Source organism: Alligator mississippiensis, chromosome 4 (genome assembly GCF_030867095.1).
Source record: "Alligator mississippiensis isolate rAllMis1 chromosome 4, rAllMis1, whole genome shotgun sequence".
NCBI lineage: Eukaryota > Metazoa > Chordata > Crocodylia > Alligatoridae > Alligator > Alligator mississippiensis.
The window spans coordinates 105,521,927-105,538,320 of record NC_081827.1 but is presented as its reverse complement, the minus strand read 5'-3'; the positions used below and the strand labels follow the sequence as shown (position 1 = coordinate 105,538,320).

Here is a 16,394-nt window from a genome sequence, read left to right as displayed (position 1 = left end):
TATGCAATATAATTAAATCCTTTGCAAATCACTGGGAGTTCTGTGTGAGTAAAGGCTACAGGGTTAGTTTTTATGCAGATTTAAACATCAGTATATATGAGCATATGTACAATCACATATGTAGACATCCAACTTTTAAAACTGGATCAGTGTGCTCGGGTGTATGTTTCTATACTGTAGAGGTGATAGGTTTTAAAAAAACCAACAATCATTAAAACAATTTAATACTGCAGAAGCTTAGTTCTTGGTACTCTTCTTAACAAGAATGCTTCTCTATGCCCCAACCATGGAAGTTCGAACGTAACTTTGTAGTGAAATTAAAATAGGTGGGGCCAAGATTTCCTCAAAGGCTTTTTTGCTGCTTGAAGTTTCTGTTGAAAGCATTTAGATTAGAGGTGTGATTAATATGCGTATTCATTGTCCTATTACGGTGGAAAGCAGCACAGAAGGACACACAGAGGTATTGGTTACTCCAAAGAGATGCATTAGAAAAATGCTCAAAAAATTATAATGGGGAACAAAGAAAATGACAAGTCTCTTTGATGTTTCTGGAGGCAAAGGCAGGTCTGAACCTGCATGCTTATTCAGCAAACTTCTCATTGATTCACCTGAATAATGGCTGGAGCTGTGTTCCTGCACAAAGCCACACTCAAGATTTATGCCTGTGATTTATTTTGAGGGGCTTCAAATGATTTGTCCATGTATGATGAGGTCAATCATTGCATCACCACGTTGAGCCAAGCTAAGCCTTGATATAATTTAACTGAAACCAGTAGCATTGTACGAGGGATGGATGTGGTCTCTTCACTCTAAGGACTTGATTCTGCTGTGTGCTTCCTTCTTGCCAGTGTGCTGCTACAGCTTAGAGAGTCATTCTGTGACTGCAAGCATGGTCAGGTACCTGTACAGCGAGCATGAACGTTGGCTCGGGGAAGGATATAGATTGGGCCAAGGCATGCCTTGCCATTCACCTGCCACATTTTTGCCATCATACCCCACAGTGCCATTTGGTTCTAGTGTCAGATCAGATCTCAGCCCTCACAGAGCAGTTTTGGTCAGTGCTCAGCACCTTCTGCCTAACAGATAGCCCAGGAAACTGAGCTCAAGACAATGATACAGAAACAAGTTTGAAGCATCTGAGCCTTCTTCCTTTGACTTGGGAAGCCATAAGACAGTTTTACCAAGACACTTAGGGGTGAGATGGAAAGGAGCAAACTGCCAACAATCCTCTTCCCCCAGAAGAATGGCATAGGAGAGAGGACCTCTGGCAAGCATGATGCAACCATCTTCCCCTAAGTCTAGAGCACCAGTTGGCAGCCATTTCAGACTGTGGGCCAGAATGATGCAGCTCAGATCAGAGGTGTGTAGGCAGGTGCTAGGACCCAACCACTGCCACTTCTCCTTATGCCCTGCTGCCAAAACCATGCAGCTGCAGGCCAGATCCAATGGCTGTACAGGCCATAGGTTGTTGACCCCTGGTTTAGAGGAATTTGGATATTAATGGAAGGTGTATTACATTTTTGGCCAGTTTGACCCCATTTACTCTTAATGCACACCAATTATGATGGATACGTTGATAGCCTACTTGTTGAAATCATTCTGATGGGTCCTTTGCATTTCTATGCAGCTCATGGCTTCTGCTTTACCTGTGGCAGGTTTGAATGTTATGCCTTGTGATTGTGTCAGGGCTGACTGGAGTTTTAGTACTAGGTTAGACAAGTGGTTATCAAACATGGTGCCTTGAGAGCCTTTCAATGGTGATAGTGTCACACAACATTAGTATTGTTAGTTATGCAAACGTGATTCACAAGACAAACCCAGAAATTTCAAATAGCAGCCCATAGTGTTAAAAGCATTCCACTCTTGTGAACTTTCTGAGTTCTTTGCAAGAGAACGATTTCTTTATTATGTTTGTATAGTCAAAAACTAAGTGAAAACTAAGGTGACATTTTCCAAGGGGGACCTTTAACCTAGCCAGGGGTAAATTGAATCCTCAAGGGCTGAGAACCACTGGGTTAGACAAAGGGTTTGTATAGGATCATTTGGTTAGGGATGATCCTGCCTTTGTCCAGGGAGTTGGACTAGATGATCTCTGAAGCTCCCTTTTGCATCTATGCTATATAGGGTGGATCTCTGATTTGTATTACATTATGGAATAGTTGTTCTTAATTCACACACTGGCAACCTTTGGAAAGTGTGTCCTTGTAGAAATGTGTTGCCTTTCCTGGCAAAAAACAGATAAATGACGGTCTAAAAACCCTTTTGCATGGGCAAAGGAACTTCCACGTATCAGGGTATATTTTCTGCCGTGTTCTGTGCAGAAAAACAGGTTTTTTGGTTATTTCTGCTTTTAGGACCTCACCATGCCTCCAGCTCAAGTTACAGCAGCCTGGGGACTTCTCTGACTTGAGCAAGTTAGTGTGTGTTTGAGGGAAATGAAGCACAATGCCAACTACTTCCTTTCCCTGCCTGCAGTGTGCCCCTTTACACTGGAAGCCAGAGGGCTTGGCTCTGCCTACTCTGTCTGCAGGTCATTCCCCTGTGCTAGAAGGGGAGCGATGGGAAGTTCAGTTCCCATTGCGACTCCTGAGAATCGTCCCCCATTGCACTTGAATGTATTGAAGATGCCAAGCAGAGAGCATAGCATAAAGCAGCTGGCTTTATTATTCCTGTACCCTCCTCTAGAGAGAGAATTTTTGGCCTGCTTTTATAATGTTTAAAGCATAGTGCAAGTTTAATATTTAGGAGGAGCCTTAGGATAAGGATAACCCATTAATAACTGTTTCAGTAACTGAAGATTCTGTCCCTCTCTTATCTTTATTCAGGATGAGCATGAATTTAAGATTAACTATAAATTAAAGGCATGCTGGCTGGCCACAAACCGACCTGAAATGCATATCAGTTTGAAACTTGTGCTTCATTCTCTTTAAGGAAGTTAGCTCTTTCTTGACACATGGAAAAGTAATGCTTGTGTTAAAAGACTTTTTTTGATGTAGCATTCCTGTAGCATGCAGAGGGGTGGGCAGACAAGCTTCTTGGCTCTTAACAAACATAGCTTTGTTTTGTTACGTTTCGTGGCTCTATAACCATTATATAGGGAGCATCCATGGAGCATTTGCTGCTAGCCAGCAGTCACGTGTTGCTGGCTGTACCCCTTGCTTCTGGCTGTTAAAGAACATTGAAAGCAGCTTAAAAAAAAAAAGTGACATACTTATTTTGCCCACATATAATTGCTGCAGTTGCCACAGGGTTGCTGTTATCAGTTTCCTTAATGGCATTAATGTGATCCAAGCCCTTCTTAATTTGGGATCCATATTGTGTAAGAGGTTGAGGACCTCCTGGTCTAGTGGTAAGTAGAACTCAGAGCCAGATGTCTTGTCCAGATCTGTGTCAACTCCATAAACCTTGCACTATGAACTAAACATGACAGGTTTGTTCTTAAGGGTTGTTTTTTAAAACTTCTACAGCCAGCCATTCTCTTGTCTCCCATACTGCCTGAAACCCTTTCTGCTGTCACTAACAAGGTATTCCTCAGCTGATTTCAGGGGGGCTGTGAGTATATTTGGGACTCATTTGGTTTCCCAGTTGCAGCACCCACCAGGACTAAAATTAACTAAGTTTTCCTGAGCATAGACTACACATCACAAAGGCAAAGTTCCTGATGGCAGCACTCAGCTTAACAGGGTAGGACAGGGATCTCAACCAGGGTGCTCCATTACCTGGAGTGCCCCAGGATCATTTTAAGGGTGCTGTGCAATATTAGCACCACTAAGTGTGCAAACACCTGCCCATTATTAACAGAATAAACCCAGAGACTTCAAACAGGAATCCACAGTGTCAAAAACTTGCTGACCTGTTGTATGTAGGCTTTCTGATTTCTTTGCAACAGAAGAATTGTTCTACTTTTTTTTGGTACTCAAACAATGAGTAGAAGCTCAGAGCTGGCAATTTCTGTGGGGTGTCTTGACTGTTGAGGGGTCTAAAAAGGTTGAGAACCACTGGGGTGTGAGGTCTGAGGCTGATGATTTGTTCTTCTTTAGTTCCTGCCTCCACTGCCAATGCTTCCTCACAGTATGACCTTGGTCAAATCATCTTTCTTCGCCATGACTGTTTCCTCACTTGGCAGATGGAGGTACTCATAGCAACTTCTGTGGTTGTAAGGCACAGGGAACTACTTCCACAAGTAGATGATTCAGCAGTCACAGTGCTACCTGCAAACTGAAAGATATTGTTCCCTGCTCTGCCATGGACTTGCTCTGTCACCTGGGGATTACATTTCCAAAGGTGTTTACAGTAGAGTTAAAAGATGATTTCCCAGTTTTGTAGGTATTTATGCACCTAAAGATGCAGGTACAGGCAGTTCTCGACTTACAATGTTTCAAGTTACAACGTTTCACACTTAGATTTATAAATTGACACCCTGTTTCAACTTTATGGTGTCAGTTTTGACTTTACAACACTTGATCTGACGCCACGCCACGCCAGTGAACAAGTTCGCTGCGTCGCCCATCTCCCTGGAGAGCATCTGTCCAAACTTCCTTGGACGCTTTCTTTACGAAAGCAGACAAAACTCCAGAAAAACCTGCAGCCAAGACTCCTGAGAAGACTTCAGCCCAGAACCCTTCATAAAGTCCAAGCAAGAGCCCTTCAAAAAGTCCAGCAAAGTCACGTCAAAGAAGTCCTTCCCAATCAATATGATTGCGATTTACAATATAAATGCATTAATGTAGCTATATTACTCATCTATAATTGATTGAGTACAAAATACTGGGTTATTTTTTATGAAAATAGGATGTCGGGTCTTGGTTCAGGAACCAATTCCCCATTTATCACATTGTTTCCTATGGGAAAAAATTGGTTCTGAGTTGCAACGTTTTGACTAAAGATACAGTTTTCAGGAGCCAACTGTGTCATAAGTCCGAGGACTGCCTGTACATGCCTAGTAAGATTTTTCAAAAGCATTGGAGTAGATTAGATGCCTAACTCTCATAGATTTCCATAAGAATTTGTCTTTAATCTCTCTGGTTTCCGTTCCCTGTCTGTAAAAGGATGGCACTTTCCTACCTTAGAAACTTTGAGGATACCTGTGTTTGAAGCTGTAAGGTGCTAAGATCCTGGGGTGGCCACATCAAGAGATAAGAGTGTGAGACCCCCCCAGCCACCTGAGTGGCTTTGAAGAGCTGCATCCTCTTACTGCTTGCTGTAATAGCAGATGTTAGAAAGGCTCAAGTTCTGCAAAATGCTAAAGCACATGCTAAATAACACTTAAACATGCGCTTGACACTAACTGCATGCTTAAGTGTATTGCTGAATAGGGCTTATCAGCTGAATTGGGCCTGAGTACTTTATCTGAAATATATGTAAATGAGAAGTTCTTTAGCAGTGCGATCTCTTCAAGCCACAAACAAAATCAACTGAACATCCAGCACTGGACGTGTGCTCTGAAACTCTGCTCTGAAACAGACAGTGCCCTGTAAAATTCACCCATACAAACAACTCCCTTCTCTTTCCTGAGTGAATGGAGAAGTTATTTCAGTTTATGGGGTCTTGCCAATTGGAATGATGAATGTCTGAGCTGGATCCCCGTTACTGAGTTCTCTCACAGTTGCTGCCAAATCAGTTGTTAGTGAGAGCATTTACCTTTAAGAAAAAGACTATCAATGAAAATCTATAATTGCTCTTTTTAAGTAAGATTGAAAAGGAAGTATGAATAGCAAAGAACTGAATCCAGGAAAGGCTGCGCTGGCTTCCTTATGAGGCTTGGATGAGATTCGTGCAGTTCAGCATATAATTTTAGGGGATTTTGTAGCGGCAGGAAAACACAAACATCTTATCAAATTATTAATCTTGGTATAATCCACTAAATGTTACAACAATTAAGGCATGTAGGTTTCCAGTAATGAAGATAATAAGTCCACAGAATTCAGCAGAGCTTTTTGTGGTATTTTTTTTTTATTTTCATATAAATAATTGTTTTGCTGACAAAAGGTCAGTTTGATAGGGAACATTTCACATAAGTTATTTTACCAAGACACAGACATAGTAGCAAACAGTATCTTTTTCCAAGATGTCTCCCACCCCATGAGTATCTTAATCCTTTAGTTCAGAGCATAGGCAACTGGTAGGGGGTTGCATTGAAGTACACATGGCCCCCCGATGGGGCCGGTGCCCACTTCCCCCGATGGCCGACACTGATGCTGTCGGTAGGGGTGGTGCCCCCCCTCCTGACAGGGCCACCGCCATCAGCAGCTTCTGCAGGTGCCCACCAGATTCAGGAGGTACCAGTCACTCATGGCTTGGAGGTTCCCAACCCCCGGGCCATGACCCGGTATAAGGGTTGGCTGCCAGACCGGAAGTCTGGAAGTGACCGACATACTGCAGTTTGCTGGTCCATGGTCTAAAAAGGTTGGGAACCACTGCTTTAGTTGACTCAAATGAGAAGAATTTCTTTCTGAACTGTGCAGTTGCTTCAGCAAGGTATAACCACTAGCCCTTCTTCTATGTGGAGGAAATGCCTTCTTGTAACACAGTAGATAAAGCTGCAAGTGAAGGGAAGATCAGGGAACCAAGCAGAGCTCAGCTCTTCCAGGGCCCCTTCATGTTATCATGCAGTAGGATTAGAAATGGGATGTGAAAGGGATGCAGCTATTTGGATCCTTCAGTCTTTTTTCACCCAGTGGAAGTGATGATGACCTTGGACTACTATAAAATCTAATAGCTATGATGGTCTCCTTTATGCCATAGCCTGTGGGGGAGGATTCCTGAGCAGAGAGCAGTAGATAGCCATGTTAATCTGCAGTCAGGCAGAAGGCAGGATAGATATGCACCGTTATAAGCTAACTCAATAAGATATAGAAAAAGCACAAGCTTTTGTAAACTCAGGTTTACTTCATCAGATACTGTGAAAGGACAGCATAGAGCAGGGTAGAAAGCGGAGCGAGTGTTTTGCAAGTTTCCTGCATAGACCCATTTCATTCAGTCAATGGTGGTACCATCCCCTTCCACCACAGATCTTTCTATAGGCTATCCATGGCACTCATACAGGCTCAAAGACTCCATGCTGCAACCCCAAGATTTAGTACTGGTAACTCTACTTCATGCCCCATGACTTGACGTGGAGCATTCTCTCTCCTCTGTGCCTCTGCAGGGAACCCTTGGGTGTAGCCCCTGTACATGGGCTTACCACCGGTGTCAGGATCTGACCCACTGTGAGTTCTATGATACTGCTCAGCAGGAGCATGGATCATTAGAAGCCACAGTAGGGTAAGAAACAGTGAAGGAGCTGGCACAGGGATGCTTCGAAAAGCAGCAGAAACACAAGTGTATTTTTTCTACTTTTTATAGATGTGGTTTTAAGCTACAGTCCAGCTGTCATTGATTAGGCCTGGCTGGCATTCAGGAAAATGCATGAGCTTTGGACACAACACATTGTACCAGTTTTGCAGGCACAGACTCTCTATCCATGGTTAGAAGTTCCAGCAGTGCAGCGAGGGAAGACAATTCTGCTTCTGGTAAGATATGGCTGGGAAGAGCAGTCAAAAAGAAGCATGCTCTGTCAGCAGGGGTCATGTAATTTTCATGGGTTGACATAGATGAGCTAGGAAGGCTCATGATAGTTTTAAAATAAACAGGGACTGGAGTATAACACAAGTGTATCTGGATTATATATCATGGAGAGCCTTATGCTGGGCAGTCAGATATTCAAAATGTTCCCCCCTCTCCCTGACCCCTTACCACTGCCCCCTATGGACAGGACATCCAATTCAGTAGTAAAATAGCTGCATTCTTGTATCTATGACAGCAGTCTAATGCATGTAGCATGAGAAGTCTTTGACTTGACTTAGTTAGATAAGACATCCTGCTACACCAGGAGTCTACCTGCTGTAAGCTCTTAACTACCTGTTAAATGTCATTCATTTAAGAGCTCCTAACATCTAAGGCCCCAATCTTGTAATTGCAGCTGAGTGGGTGGATGTGAGGCTCGCAACAGTTCTGCCCAGGCTATATGGTAGTGAAACATAAGAAACAATTTTTTGTGGCCTACAGAAAAAGGAACTAAGAACTACTGGAGAATCATTATAGGCTTCAAAGCACCTGAACAAGCAAGTCTTAATCCCTAAGTTAGGCGCAGGAATCATTAACTATATTTTATAGATAGGAAAAAAAAACTGGGTTCAAAGGTTAAATAGTTTAACCAGAACTAGAAAGTGGAGTCAGCCAGAGTGAGGTTCAGTGCTGATAGATTGTCCGGACTCCCAGTCCTGTGCTTCACAGGAACTAACTAGTTCAAATGGAGGACTTCTGAGGTCTCTAACCATGTGTAGTGAGAGTCTACATTTAGGTGTAGTTGAGAATAACTTGTTTCTGTAGCTAGATCGTTCCCTAAAAGTTCCCCAGTTTATTCAATTTTTTGTGGTAGTGTTAGAATGATGTTCTAGCCATGGTGGTCCAGGAATTATGCAAGATGCAAGGATTTCTTAGGTGATTTCTTTTATTGGATCAACTTTATAGTTGGAAAAAGGTTAGATAAGCTTTCAAATGCAAGATATCCTTTGTCAGGTAACTTTATCAGGCACCCTGAAAAAAAAGGTCTTGTATTCAAAAAGATGTCCAACTCTCCCAGCAAATACAGTTGGTCCAATAAAAGATATAACCCTAAGGAATCCTTTTCTCTTCTATTTTTAACATGTTCTTTATTATATCAGTGACAAATATTTTGCTGTCCCACAAATCAGCAAAGCAAAGCAATCCCCAAAGGGAAACAAAATGAGAAATTAAAATAGTCATGCCCATAGGCAGATCTAGGATTTTGAAGGGGGGTGCAGATGGTGTGGTGCACAATGATATAACACAACACATTTTTCTCCAGTTAAAGAGAAACTATAAATGTTTTGCTAATATGCTAGGGGGCTAGCACTATATTTTTCAGTTGAAGATCAAGGCAAAAACAAATTGGAATGTGCACTATTGCACTTCTGGAATGTGCACTAATTTGCTAGCTACTATGGCCATTTAAAAAAATGAATGAACTAGGCAAAAAGTAGTTAAAAGTCATTAGTCCTGTAGTCATTACAGTTAAATGCAAGTTTAATTCAGGTGCATAAAACAAAAGTTTGAGTGCTTTGACAGCACCTCCAATACTTAACTGTTAGTCATTTCTACACCTGAGTTAATACTACTCCACCTAAGTTAAGGTTTTTAGGCAAAGCTAAAGGCAGTCTGCAGAGCTGTGAAATAGATGAGAGACATTGCCAGGAATGGCTAACAGACAGCAAAACTGCAGGAGCAAGCATAGAATGGTGAAACATCAAGACTGTTAAAAAGGATAGAGGATCGTTAACACCTGTGGAGTGTAGAAAAATTAGCAGAAATCAGGAGAATGATAATGAGCTATGAGGTTAAATTCCTGTTTCAAGAGAAAAAACTGGAGGTACCTGTTGTGAGTTCCCCCCAAGAAAGTTTGAGAGTTTGCAGAGAAGTTAAGATTTAAGTGTAAATTACATTATTTATAGCAGGGGTATCAAACATGCAACCTGTGAAGGCTGGTCATCCAGCCCACCATCATCTTCTATGGCATCTCGCTGTGGCTACCCAGATAGTCCCGGTAGCGCTGCAGTGGGCAGGGGAAGGAGCAGAGGCAAGAGGACATATAAGTGTAGCCCCTACTGAAGCTACTGCCAAATTAACTGCATCTTGCTAGTGGCCACAGGAGTTGGCAGTACTCAGTGGCAGGGGTGAGTGGTGGAGGCTGCAGTAGGAGGGCATGAAAGGGGTCACAAACCTGGCATTAATCCTCTGGCTGCGGACTGTGCTGACATCCCCTCCACACAGCAGCGGCCCTGCTCATGGTGGGGGGACTTCTCACTGCCGCTGCCAGAGCCCTGGCAAGAGCTAGACCACTCTGGGGTATTGTGGGCAATCTACCGCAGCCAGATCACATGGTCTGCAAAGCAAGGAATATGGCCTACCAACCAATTTGGGTTTGATACCTCTGTTGTATAGAATATACATTTTTCCTGAAGTTTAAGAATTTGGATGAATAAGAGGACTAGGCCTGAAACTGCAGAAGCAAGAGTTAGGGTTTAAGACATAGAAATGTTTAGATCTAATTTGAAGCGTCCTAGATAATAAAAAATGCATAGCAAAATCGTCTGTGTTCTAGAAGTTTCTGAGGTCTTTGTCAGGCAGTGAAATGCAGAGAACTGTGCATTGTTTTAATGATGATAAGGAAGCTTTAATCAATATGATCCCATGCATTTATTTCAGCATTCAGTGCGTGCTATTTTATGTTACTTTCAAGTTGCTTTTAATTACAAATAATCCCAGTAACGGCAGTGTCATAACTCTGTTATTGGACCTTCTAGAGTTAATTAAAGGGACATAAGGCACCAGTTTCCCAGACAGGAGGGGAGGGATTTATATTAAATTTTTTTTGTTCCTACAGAAATGCTGATTTAGCTATTGCCAGCTTTGTGAAGCATATCCAGACAGCATTTATTTTTCCATTGGAGGTTATACTTTAAAAAGGACTTTGTTCACCTCCTTTGTTTAAAGATTCTTAAAACAAAAGGCTTGGTAAATTGACTTTGGATAATAACTCACTGGGATTGCACTCAAATGTAATACGGCTGGATGCACTGGCTGGAACTGGGGAAGTACCCATGTAATGGTTCTGCAGATCTCTTGACCTTATTTACAGCAGTGTTGACTGGCAATGATTTACTGCCCTGCCTTATTCACATAGTTCCCTGCATCATGCCATTCCAGTCCATACCTGCACAAGGGCCTTACAGCATTATCTCCCTTGCTTGATATTTTTGCAGGTTCCACATTCTTGAGATACACATGGGGTATTCTGACCACATCCCAAAGAGCTATAATCATTTTTCTATTATACTTCATTAATATTTTATTAAACAAATCACTGGTGCCAAGGAAGGCAAGCAGATTAGAATGTATGTACCCATATTTGTTCAGTTGAACTTAGTGCTTGGTAAGAAGTTTGCTAGCACATATGTAGTGCAGGAAGGCATGTTCCAACTAAACAACTCAGCCAGAGTACCTCAAACCCCATCTCCAGTGTTCCTCCTATTGCAGCCCTGGGATCCTTGTGAGTAGAGGGTGACTGTCCTGCCAAATAGGGCATATCTGTACTGCTGTTACTACCAGATCCTCAAGCATGTTTTGCAGCCCATGCTGAGCTTTGTGCTTCTGTGGCTACCAGGATGTGAGCTAACTAGTTTAACTGTAACTCAGATAGGACCTGCACTGCACTGTAGCGTGGTAACTCTGGTATATGCACAAAAGTCCCAAATCAATTTTAGCATCCATAGTTTCATAGTTGGTAGGGTCGGAAGAGACCTAATCAGATCATCGAGTCCAACCCCCTGCCATGGGCAGGAAAGAATGCTGGCATCAGATGACCCTGGCTAGGTGAATGTCTAGCCTCCTTTTAAAGACCCCCTGGGTAGGAGCGAGCACCACTTCCCTTGGAGGTTGGTTCCAGCTCCTGGCTGCCCTGACTGTGAAGTAGTGCCTCCAGATGTCTAGGCTGAATCTACTGTCAGTCAACTTATGGCCATTATTCCTTGTTACTCCCAGTAGTGCTCAGGGGAACAGGGACTCTCCCGTTGCCAGCTGGTCCCCCTTGGCCAGTTTGTAGATGGCCACCAGATCCCCTCTCAGCCTTCTCTTGTGGAGGCTGAACAGGTTCAGGTCCCATAGCCTCTCCTCGTAGGGCCTGCCCTGCTGCCCCCTGATCATGCGAGTAGCCCTCCTTTGGACCCTCTCGATGCTGTCCTCATCCCTCCTAAAGCGCAGTGCCCAGAACTAGACCCAGTACTCCAACTGTGGCCTGACCAATGTCACGTAGAGGAGGAGGATCACCTCCTTGGACCTGCTCATGATGCATCTGTGGATGCACAACAAGGTGCGGTTAGCCTTCCTGACCGCATCCCCACATTGGCGGCCCATGTTCATCTTGGAATCAGTAGTGACACCAAGATCCTTTTCTGCCTCTGCACTGATGAGAAGGGAGTTCCCCAGCCTGTAGGTATGCTGCTGGTTCTTCCTCCCTAGGTGCAGTACCTTGTACTTGTCCGTGTTGAAACCCATCCTGTTTTCATCCGCCCACCCCGTAACCTGTCCAGATCTAGTTGTAGCCTGTCTCTCTCCTCCAGCTGCCCACTTCTCCCCACATCTTAGTGTCATCTGCGAATTTGAACAAGGTGCTTTTCACCCCCTTGTCCAAGTCGCTGATGAAGATGTTGAACAGTGCAGGTCTGAGGACTGAGCCCCGGGGAGCTCCACTGCCCACATCCCTCCAGGTCGAAAAAGACCCGTCCACCACCACTCTCTGGATGTGGTCCTCCAGCCAGTTTGTGACCCATCTGACTGTGTAGGTGTCGACACCACAGTCACCTAATTTTTTAATAAGGATGGGGTGAGAGACGGTGTCGAAGGCCTTCCTAAAGTCCAGAAAGACTATGTCCACTGCGACAAGCATAACCTCCCCTGCTGGTCCCTTGCAGATGTGATCCTGGATAATTTTCTCAAAAAGCTTTCCCAGGACCAAGGTAAGACTAACAGGCCTATAGTTTCCTGAGTCCGCTTTCCTCCCTTTTTTGAACATGGGGACCACATTGGCCCTTTTCCAGTCCTCTGGCACCTTGCCAGAGCACCATGAGTGCTTGTAAAGCTGTGCCAGGGATCCTGCAATGACCTGTGCCAAATTACCTCAGTACTCTGGGGTGGAGATCATCAGGACCTGCTGACTTGAACATGTCTAGACCCACCAGAAGTTCCCTAACTAGGTCCTCACTGACCCTGGGCCTGGCTGCACCTCCCCTGGGTCCATCCGGGATCCCAGTGGTGGGGATGTCCCTATCTCTGCTCAGAAAAATGGAAGCAAAGAATCTGTTAAAGAGGTTAGCTTTGTCGTCTGGTGCGGCCACCAGATTTCCAAACATGTCCTGCAGAGGCCCCACATTACTCAGTACCTTCTTTTTACCCCCTGTGTATTTAAAGAAGGACTTCTTGTTTTCCTTGATCCAGGTTGCTAGTCCCAGTTCCATCTCCACCTTAGCCTTCCTTACAGCTCCACTACAATCTCAAGCAATGGAGGTATAATCCTCCTTGGTGATGGCCCCTCCCTTCCATTGGGTGTATGCCTCCTTTTTGGCTTTGAGACATTCCTGGGTGCTTTTGGTGAGCCATGGGGGCTTTTGAGCACTCTTGCTCCCTTTGATCTGCGTGGCGATTGTCACCCTTTGAGCTTGGAGGATCATCTCCTTCAGGAACGACCACTCATCTTGGACTCCCAAATCCCTTCCCCTCCTGGACGTCAGTGCCTCCCTGACTAGTCTCCTTACCTCATTGAAATCCGCCCTCCTGAAGTCCAGGTCTGCTGCCTTGCTGCAGGCCTTTGACACCCTGCGCTGGATGGTGAATTCCAGCAGGCGATGATCGCTATCCCCCAGGTGGTCGCGAACCTGCAATCTACTCAGCAGGTCGTCACCTGTGGCCAGGACCAGGTCCAATAATGCATTCCCCCTAGTGGGACTGTGCACCTCCTGGGTTAGGTGGAGGTTCTGTAACTCGGCTAGGAACCTATGTGAGCAGTCAGACCTGGCTGACTGCTCTTCCCAGCAGATGTCCAGGTAGTTTAGGTCCCCCATGATGACCGCGTTCGCAAGCTGACCTGAGAATTCCTGGTCCAGCTCTTCCCCCTGGTTGGGTGGCCTGTAGTAGACACCCACCGTTAAGTCCCTTTCCTCCTGACCCCCTTGTATTCTGACCCAGAGCACCTCAGTCTGCCCTACCTCAGGCCTGATGCTGTTTGCTGAGGACGTGTATTGCTCTTTGACGTACAGCGCCACATCCCCACCTTTCCTCCCCTTTCTATCCTGCCTATACAGCCAGTAGCCCTTGATGTTTACCACCCAGTCATGCGTTGGATCCCACCAAGTTTCAGTGAGCTCCACTATGTATGGGTTGGTGTTAGCTAACAGGAAGGCAAGTTCCTCCTGCTTGTTCTCCATACTATGAGCATTAGTGTAGAGGCATTTAAGGCCTCCTGAGGGGGTGTGCACCGCCCCGCCAATCCCAGGACTATCTAGGCCCCTGTCCCTTACCTGGGTACTTCTTGTGCTCGTCGCCTGTCTTGACTGGGCTGTTCTTGTGGGTGTCTTTTGGTTTGGTGTTCTGTGGCTCCCTCCATCTTCCCCTTCCCCTGGTGAACCTAGTTTAAAGCCCATCGGAGGAGATCAGCCAGCCTGAAAGAGAACACATGCCTACCTTTGGGGGAGAGGCGAAGCCCATCCCACCCGAGCATGCCTCTTGTCCTGAAGTATGGGTTGTGGTCCAGAAAGCCAAAGCCTGCCTCGAGACACCATTCCCGAAGCCGCAAGTTGACATCCCAGATGCAAGTTTCATGGTGTCTTCCACGTCAGCTCACTGGAAGGACCGACGAGAAGACCACCTGTGCCCCTATCTCCTTCAGCTTGCCCCCCAAAGTTTGGTAGTCCTTCATCAGGTGATCTGGACTGCTCCTGGCTGTATCATTAGTGCCCACATGGATTAAGACCATGGAGTAGTAATCAGTGGGCCGGATGAGGGCCAGGATCATCTCTGTCATGTCCTGAATCCACGCTCCGGGCAGACAGTAGACCTCCTGTGTCTTGGGATCCTGGCGACAGATGGAACCCTCTGTTCCTCTCAGGATGGAGTCACCTATGACAAGTACCCAGCATCTCTTCTTCCAGGTCAGCTTGCCTCCTTCAGCCCATTCTGTGCATGGGGTGACCTCCTCTCCAGAGGTTTCCTCCTCACCTTCCTCCTCCTTCAATGTCGCCAGGGCAAATTGAGGGGATAAAGCTGAAAGAGGTGGAGCTGAGTGAAGCCCTATTTTTGATGAGGCATTCGGGATCTGCAGTGATGGGCTTGATAGATCTTTCTTTCTGATGACAAAAATTAGTAAAGAAAGCCTGAATCTGGGGGAACTTGAGTCACAAAAATGTAAGCTGCAAAGAAAGACAAAAATAAACATTTTTTAGAATGCCATCACAATTCATGGGTACTTCCAGTAAGTTATTCCAGTCCATTGAGTGTTGACCTGAGAGACAATTATTTTAAAGAGATCCTTTGCCTATTTTCAACTTTTTTTAGTTGTCTCATTTATGTCTTTTCTTTTTCTTTTATTTGCAAATTAATTGAATTTCTTATTAGTACCTGCTTCACTTAAACTTCTATTTGCCTGCTCAGCTGGGTAACTGGTGGTTTTAGACAAGATATAATTATTCTCCTGTTAGTAGTACCCACTGTTGCACTGACTAGATATTGTATCTGTGCGTGTACAGTTTCATAAGTTTTGCAAACTCAGTTACTTTTCAAGGTCTACAAGCGCCACACACTCCCGAGAAAAGATTTCAGCTCATTGCCTGTGCAAACATAATAATTATGTCTAAGATAATCAAAATACTCTGTTTCCTAAATGTTTAACTGAAAGGCAAACATTCAGCTGAACATATGTTAGCTCTTACTGGTTCTGCTGTATTCTTTTACTTTCACAGGAGTAAGAGCCTGGGAGACAGGTAGCACTTAGTTGTCAGTGTTAGGTTTGAGATGGGCTAGAGAGATTTTAATCTTTGACACACTGTAATAATTTTTTTTTAAATTTATAACAGTAGTGTTATCTTGGTTATTGGCGGGCCATCATCAAATATTTTAAAAGAGGGCTAACTGAGAGGTGCACTATACTGCTCTGCAAAATCAAACTCCCTCAAGGTATGTGACATTAATTTTGGGGTGCCTCAGTCCCTTTGGAAGACATAGGCCATTCTCCCTTGCAATGCAAACATTATGGAAAATGCCACATTTAATAAAGCGATGTGACCTTGCTTCTCAGAAATAATGAAACTCCTTAAAGGGCTGATATTCTATTCAATATATTTATTAATTGAATATTCATTCAGTATATTTTTTCAGTGAATGCCAGGAAATTTTGATTAATTCAAAGACTAAATTATCTATTGTTTGAGTGCAAATACAATAATAGAAATGCTCTTTTACTCAAAGTTCTAAGCATATTACCAGAAGGCAATGATTTCTGATGCTTATAGCCATTGTGTGCAGTGGAGACGCACGTGACTCTCTGTGTAGTTCTCATTGTAATGATAAAAATAGAAGCAAGTAGGCTTTTCACCTGCCTAGTACTTATTTACTTTACAAATAAGTGGAAGTTGAAGCAGTCGTAAGTAATGTCAAACAAACTATGCCAGTGGCTCAGTTTAAATATTAGGGTGTGACTCCAGTTTATATTTGCTATTGCTTCTGTTCTTTCTATCAGTTTCTGTATGAGTGTACTTCAGTCAGAAAGAACCCTACATGGACTTGAG

General features: G+C 44.2%; 2 protein-coding genes across 4 annotated transcripts in view; one reads left to right on the top strand and one right to left on the bottom strand.

The window, feature by feature from the left end:
• The window catches only part of CHST11 (carbohydrate sulfotransferase 11), a 250,596-nt gene that overhangs the window by 189,028 nt on the left and 45,174 nt on the right, over window positions 1-16,394 (top strand). The window lies entirely within an intron of this gene.
• LOC132250144 (uncharacterized) overlaps window positions 5,733-16,394 on the bottom strand; it is a 76,032-nt gene continuing 65,370 nt past the window's right edge. The window contains exon 2 of the mRNA XM_059726436.1: window positions 5,733-15,020. Within this exon, the coding sequence (XP_059582419.1) occupies window positions 13,110-14,255 (1,146 nt within the window). The 5' untranslated portion in view covers window positions 14,256-15,020 and the 3' untranslated portion in view covers window positions 5,733-13,109. The remainder of the gene's footprint in view (window positions 15,021-16,394) is intronic.